The 7,526-nt window shown below is 31.8% G+C and overlaps 1 protein-coding gene across 1 annotated transcript; it reads left to right on the forward strand.

The window, feature by feature from the left end:
- Positions 1 to 879: 879 nt before the first annotated feature.
- On the forward strand, positions 880 to 6,301 carry LOC141704222 (uncharacterized). The gene is made up of 5 exons (XM_074507518.1): positions 880 to 1,092; positions 1,818 to 1,889; positions 3,029 to 3,118; positions 4,859 to 4,963; positions 6,170 to 6,301. The coding sequence occupies exons 1-5, from the start codon at positions 880 to 882 to the stop codon at positions 6,299 to 6,301; spliced, it is 612 nt and encodes a 203-aa protein (XP_074363619.1).
- Positions 6,302 to 7,526: the final 1,225 nt, after the last annotated feature.

Raw genomic sequence — 7,526 nt, forward strand, 5'->3', positions numbered from 1 at the left:
GAACATTATAATTTATTAAATACTTTGTTTTAATAAATAATAATTACTACAATTTTTAAATTTTTGACATATATTAGTATTACTTGGAGATCTTGAATTAGAAATTCTCGTTAAAATCTACAAATTTTTAAAACAACATATCATTTAGGTTCCAAAGTTATTAATTGATTGTTAGAAGTTGGTTGGAATAAATTTGATTTTAACGTTAAATTAAGTGCAAAATACTCGAGTTTATTTATGTCACGAATACGATCAAATATCATTACCTATCTTGAAATATATGTTTGTTGAAATTACATAATTGCCATCATTTACGATTTAACTAATATAAGTTATTTAAAAAATCATATTTTTCAATTATTGTTTATTAATTACCATGCTGGTACAAACAACAATTGGTATAAATTTATACAAGTATAAGATTGCTTCTAGATTTTAAAATTTTTGTACAAACCTTATTTATATAACATAACAATTTTCTTTTTTCAAACTACCTCAAATTATTTGATGCAAAACATGAAAAACCTTATAAATATTTAATCACAAACTTACAAGTAAAAGATAATGATGAGATATGTAAAGTGTGGGTTCAGGCCCAATACCATGAACCGTCCACTGGAAATTGTTTTTCGTGTGACCACGTGTAATAAAACAATTCCTCAGTTTCCAAAAAACTGCAAAAAGGATACGTCCAGCACCCAATCCTAGATACACAGCAGTGACTCTAGCAAAATGAAAAATCTTATAAATACAGAAAAAATATTCATTCCTACAGCCTCCAATATATTGCCGCATCTTTAGTTCAGTGTTCTTTTCCTACACAACATAACAGCAGCAGCCATCTTGTTCAGTTCATATCTAGGGTTTTTGTCTGAAACAATGTTGAATCTCCCTGACTCTCTTTATCCTGATCCGATACAAGTTGACAACACTGTTATGTCGAATGGTGGTGCACCTGCTAACAACAATGGTCCCTGTGATGGTGCTAGCAAAGCTATTGATTGGCCTTCTGCTAGTGTAGAGGACTTGGTTGTGTTGCTTCGAGAACCTGAGCATCGCGAAAAGGCCATTTCATCTCTTACTCAGATTAAGGTCCATCATTTTTCTTCATTTATGAAGATTTTTGTTTGCTTTATGTACATTTTTGTTTGTTTGTGTATGTTGTTAGGTGGAAATAAATTGATCTGTAATTGTAAATTCATAAATGATGTTTTTTATACATGATTGGATGCATTTTTTGTGTTTAAGCTTGTTTAACATGGCAGGTTAGAAATGATTGATGATTAATTATGATTTGAGTTATATTTTATATTTGTGTGTCTTGATTAGAAGTAATTGTCAATAGATCTGAGTTTTTAAAGAGTTTAATTATGCATTCATATGTTGAAATACAAGTTAAGTTGTGGCCTTGTATGATTTTATGATGTCTGTGCTTGTCATTTCATTTTCATAAAGTCTGGTTTAATCGACAAGGGATTATGTAAACCAGATATACAGAAGGTTGTTCATATTAATCATTCATTTGATTCATAAACAAACATAGATCGATATTTATTTGTAATCAGTCTGATTTATGAGAGTATCTCTGGATTCTTTCGATATCTTGTAGTTTTACATTTTATTCAGAACAATAAGTATGTGCAGAAATGATGATCTTGACTTGCCTGAATGACTGTTTAGTATCATTTAAGTTTGCTTGTTAATTAGAAGTTTAAAGTGCAGACTGGACTGCAGAGTCAAATTATTTACACTCTATTTTCTAATGTCTATGGCTGATATAGTATATTTCATTTCTAACATGTGATTTATCAATACAGAAACAGGGAAGAAATCAAGATTTGGCCCTCCACATTTGGCAGTCAATCAGTACAGTTTTCTTACTCCTATCGGTATGCACAATGACTTGGGTCTACCAAATGCTTTGCATTGATCAAACTAAATGTATTTGTTTTAATAGCTTGCTTAAGTTGATATCATGTCGTGAATTCTTTTTATTAACTTCTAATTTTGGTTAATATTAACAATAAAAGTTCCCTGTTTTGATTTGAGTTTCTTCCTCAGATCTTAATACTGAGGTGGACTACTAAACCAAAATGGCACTGTCAAGGTTATATTGTTATATTCGATATTCTCAAGTCCGGAGCCCCCAGTTATATAGTATCTAATCAATATTTCGTGATTAATGATCCTTATTCTTTCTTGTCTTTTGAAATGATTATACTTGTTTGTGAATCCCCTAATCCTTGTGTCGGATACTTTGACATGCACATCCCCTCATCGGATAGGGAATTCTTCCTAATCCTAATTTTGATTCTTTCCCCACAATTTGTAGACAAAATTTCTGTTAACTACCTACTTTCCTAAAATTAAGTATCAGTTTTTGTTAATAAATACAAACGTATTATGCTAGTGTTCATTTTTGCATAAATTACAAGATTTTACCTATATTTTGTGTTTTAGATCAATAAATTATGCATTTGATTAAATTTGCTTATAGTTTGTGGTTTTTTTAACAAGATTGAATAGCTGTAATATGAAATTTAGAGAAAATCTATATTTCTATATGTCGTGTCCCCCCGCACCCGAATTCCCATATTATTATATTTATTTATTAGATTTTTGTGTCCACGCACCCCAACACTTCTGCACCCGTATCCTTGCTTGTCAGTTGCCGAAGAAATCTTTCATTGAACTAATGAGAAGATTTGCGGAGATCTCAAATATTTTGGAAATTTGAAATTTTGAAACCCAAAAATCTGGAAAATCGGCATTGTAAGGATGTTCTGCAACTTTTATGTCACACGTCTTACAGAAGTCCTACCCTTAAGATCAAGTTGCATCACATCTCAATCAGAACTTGATACAATTTATGAAATCCGTACATGATGGTCATTGGAATCATTTAAATGATTTACTACTTTGTTTGACAAGCTCAGCCATGTGGTTTGTATTGGCTATTTTATCTATTCACAATGAGAATGTTGTGTTTTACAGTTGGTGATTAATGGAAATATCTTCTTTATTGCAGGAAGTATTATCTATATACAAGTCGTTAACACCTGAGAAACTTACTATGAAAGATTCAAGTAAAGTTTGTGATGTACTTGTTTTGTTTGAGGTCATTTCCGCTCCTTGAATTTTCTTTTCTAGTGGTATTAACTTTGTAATGTATTTGCTTTATATGTTCGATTTCCTAATTTTCAAACTTTTTTCATAAGTATGTCAAAGAGCTTTTATTGTTTCAAGCCAGATCAATTTCAGCCTAAGAACCCACCAAAGTTCTTCTTTAATCAGTCTCATATACATTAGACACCTTTTGGAGCTCCTCCCACATTGGTCACCTTTACATCAAATTTATTTTTACTTATGCAGGAGCCATAGCTGGTACTCTATGTACTTAAAAATTATGTATGCAACTCTAATATCAAAGTGTATTTTCTATTGAATACAGTGCTTGGCCACTCACCCTCAAACGAAGATGCAGTTCCTTAATGGTAGTTTTCTGAACTTTCTGAAAGCTATGTGACTTGTTTCTGTTAATGTATTCAGTATTTACATTAGTCTTCTTCAACATAGTTGGATGTAACCACAGTTATAGCTTCTTCTCACCAAATGATATAAGCTAATTTTATTCTATAACTTTTGCTGATTTCTTGATGTCTGATATTGATACTTAAAGACCACACAAGATATTGTCAAACTTGACGTGTTTTGATATATAAATGCATTCACTTTTTATTTTAAGCCGGTATGATTTGTTTATGTGAACACCAAAGAAACAGGACACTGAGGTGAAATCAAGGATTCAGTTTAAGTTACAAGTTTGTTACATATATTCTGGGATGAGGATTTTGCATAACTTATTCAAATATTGTTATTAACTGATTTTAATAGGATAATTAAGGAGCTAGATAAGGTTAATCGTAGACAGACTTGTATTAACTTACTTCTGTCCTTGCAGTTCAGATACATTGTTACTTGTACCCTTTCTTGGAGACTGAAGAAACGAGCAAGCCTTTCTAGTACCTAAGGCTAATGAGCTTGGGGGTCATTGGTGGTCTTCTGAAGGAGGTACAATTCCACTCTAAATCAATACATGATACCTTCAATTTTTTATACTTTTAGCCATTTGAATTATTAAAACAGCTAAGCACCAGTAACCTTGCATGGAAGTATTTTCTCATTGCTAGTTGCTACCCGCCCTTTCAAGTTTCAGCTCTGAATTGAATACAATGTCTATTATTTCTTACCAGATTGCATATCAATTTGCTTTAATATGATCTGATATGCCTATAAGGTTCTACTCCAAATATCATCCGAATCTTCTCTACTATGCAGGTAGGCGACCCTTCGACAAAGGTTGCTGTTCACTGTTTGCTTGAATCAGGACTCTTCCCTTTGTGTCTAAAATCCATAGAATATGGAAACGAACTTTCACAATCAAACAAACAGTAGAATATGGAAACGAAAATGTCTACCATAGTTCAAGAAAATGTCTATTATTTCTTACCAGATTGCATATCAATTTGCTTTAATATGATCTGATATGCCTATAAGGTTCTACTCCAAATATCATCCGAATCTTCTCTACTATGCAGGTAGGCGACCCTTCGACAAAGGTTGCTGTTCACTGTTTGCTTGAATCAGGACTCTTCCCTTTGTGTCTAAAATCCATAGAATATGGAAACGAACTTTCACAATCAAACAAACAGTAGAATATGGAAACGAAAATGTCTACCATAGTTCATGAAAATGTCTATTATTTCTTACCAGATTGCATATCAATTTGCTTTAATATGATCTGATATGCCTATAAGGTTCTACTCCAAATATCATCCGAATCTTCTCTACTATGCAGGTAGGCGACCCTTCGACAAAGGTTGCTGTTCACTGTTTGCTTGAATCAGGACTCTTCCCTTTGTGTCTAAAATCCATAGAATATGGAAACGAACTTTCACAATCAGTAAGTGTTCATTAAAATTTGAACTCAACATTCTTTTGCTTTCAAGCATTTTTTACTGCAATATATCACCTTACATGTAAGACATTTTTTACTGCAATATATCACCTTACATGTAAGACAGTACAAAGTATGTAATCTGGTTACTAAAAATTTCAAATTAATCTCCCTTTCTAGTGTTTCTGCTAGGTGTTTATTGAAAAAGGGATTTTTAGTTAATACTCCATGTTTCGTATTAATACATATCAAGTCGACTTGATGAACATCTAATATTTTGGTGTTGATGAACATTATTACCCAGCCCTATATAAATAATAAGGTTTATATTGCATGGCATAGACTTGATCGTCCTAGTAAGAACCTGAGCAAATAATTCTGAAACAATTTCGGTACACCATCAAAATATAAATAGATCGACACCCATAGTTAATTGGCTCTTTAAACTCACTCTGAACACTTGTATATGGCTATACAGACTGCATCTTGGATAATGTCAAGAATAATGATGCAAGAGCAGGGACTACAGTTTTGAAGAATATTATTCAATATTATGTCATACTGTCCGATTATCCAAGGTTAGCCAGCAACCTTTGTAAACATATCTTCCAAGCTGTTGTGTGTTTCTATTGTTATATCATTCCTATAGTTATTGTATTATTGATTTAGAACTTGTGTAAAAAATTTCTCTGACCAAGCACCGGATAGCTTGAGAGTGGTTTTATGTCCCTTGGGGCGGTCTGATTGTTGTACTTAACAAACATAATTTGATGTGCTTCGAATGCAGCAGGGGTTGTCTCCTCCTGAGAAGCTTCATTCCGCCAATACTGACAACTGCCCCATATATTGAAGCCCTTCGTGTAAGTCCATCCAGATGATCTCTTATATACATGTAAAAATGTGGACTCTATTCTGGCACAAAACAACAAACTTCACTATCAAAATCCATGTTTATAAAAAAAATATCAATATTACGCATAAATACTGGAGGCACACAGTATTTGCAATTGTGTATGCCTCAGCAACTTCTCTGGGCATCTCTAGTTGAACAACAAAACCGACATCAATACTTCTAGATACACGACCCCTCGTTTTGAATATAACATAATTTTTTACATGAGTTTTTGTCCCGAGGACAGAGTCACAAGTACACACACTGATGTATCTTAAATGTTCTTACCTAATATCTAATTTTCTATACATATTATGTAGGCACGCCCTATAACCTTAAAAAATTTGCAAGATTTGTTTCAAAAGCTATCGATGGGATGCGGGCCAAATTCAGAAGCGGTTGGTGATGTTGCTGTTGGTGATGTTGCAGGTTCCTCACATCTTGATGGCTAATATAGCTGATATTGGCCAACTCTTTCCTTTTGTTATACAAGGGAAATTAAGAATTCCCTCATAGATCTCAGAAACCTTTTAATTATAGCTATCATGTTAACAACATTTTTTGTAGAATAATTATATCTCCAAGTTGCAAAATAATACAATGCTAAACAATCATAAAATGCCCCTATCCACATTCATGTGGTTAGCTGATGATATTTTGGTATTTAGTTTTCTCCTTTCAAGCATTTTTTATTTGCTTTACTCATCTTCTTGAATTACAGGCATGTGTTTAGTGGGTATATTTGGCAATCCTTCCCACCACTAGATAGTTTGTGTTGAGTTTTCTGAGTAAAAATTAGAAATTCTGACATAACACACATACTAGTATGATTTGTAAAAATGATCTAAATAAATTAACCTGGCACGGGTGATCAACTAGTATATAATAATTAATACATAGCTGACCTCTTATTCAAAATTTTGGAAATTTGGGTACTACACACTATACGGTAACAATCTCAACTTATGTGTATATAATAAATATTACAACTTCTTATCCAAAATTTTATTACTACCGTCAAAACAATCTCAACCGTTAATCATATATATTTAAAAATAGACGATATTGTATATATTAGAATAAGTGATAAATAATATCCTAATTCAATTATAGATAAAATAGGAAAAAATTACATTATTCTACTATTATCTAACCTAGCATTTTACCTGTGCTACACTTCGAACCACAACCGACCTATAATTATCAATTGTCTTTGCAAAGAATAAGGATTTGGAGGTTAGGCTACATATATTTTTTGTGAAATTATGAAAAAATCATGTAAAAAACTTAATCTTGATATTTATTTACTATCTTTTTGTTTTATTTTATAATTAAGAAATTTAATGTTTAGATGTTTAATAAAATAAACACATAAATCAATGACTACCTTAATTTTTCTTAAGCTCTTAAATCTAGATCTTTAAATTCACATTAATAGAAAAAATATTATTAATATTAAAAAAATTATGAAAAATACTAAAGTACGGTGTGTTTTTTCATTATTACACTTTCTTTATCCTTTTTTCAACAATATAATCCTCCGCCTTTTCTCTCATTCTCCACCCCCATTGTGTCTCTATCATCATTCACCGTCATCATCATCTTTCATCATTTACAATTTGATATGCTATTTATTTTGCTTTTTGGTGGATTAATGAATTATGAAGTTACATTTTG

Source organism: Apium graveolens, unplaced genomic scaffold, assembly GCF_009905375.1.
Source record: "Apium graveolens cultivar Ventura unplaced genomic scaffold, ASM990537v1 ctg7583, whole genome shotgun sequence".
Taxonomy (NCBI): domain Eukaryota; kingdom Viridiplantae; phylum Streptophyta; class Magnoliopsida; order Apiales; family Apiaceae; genus Apium; species Apium graveolens.

Excerpts from the sequence above, each read along its gene's own strand:
- LOC141704222 (XM_074507518.1), top strand. The coding sequence starts at position 880 with ATGTTGAATCTCCCTGACTCTCTTTATCCTGATCCGATACAAGTTGAC. Across the intron at positions 1,093-1,817 it reads CATCTCTTACTCAGATTAAG|AAACAGGGAAGAAATCAAGA; the intron begins GTCCATCATTTT and ends TTATCAATACAG. Across the intron at positions 4,964-6,169 it reads GAAACGAACTTTCACAATCA|GCACGCCCTATAACCTTAAA; the intron begins GTAAGTGTTCAT and ends CATATTATGTAG.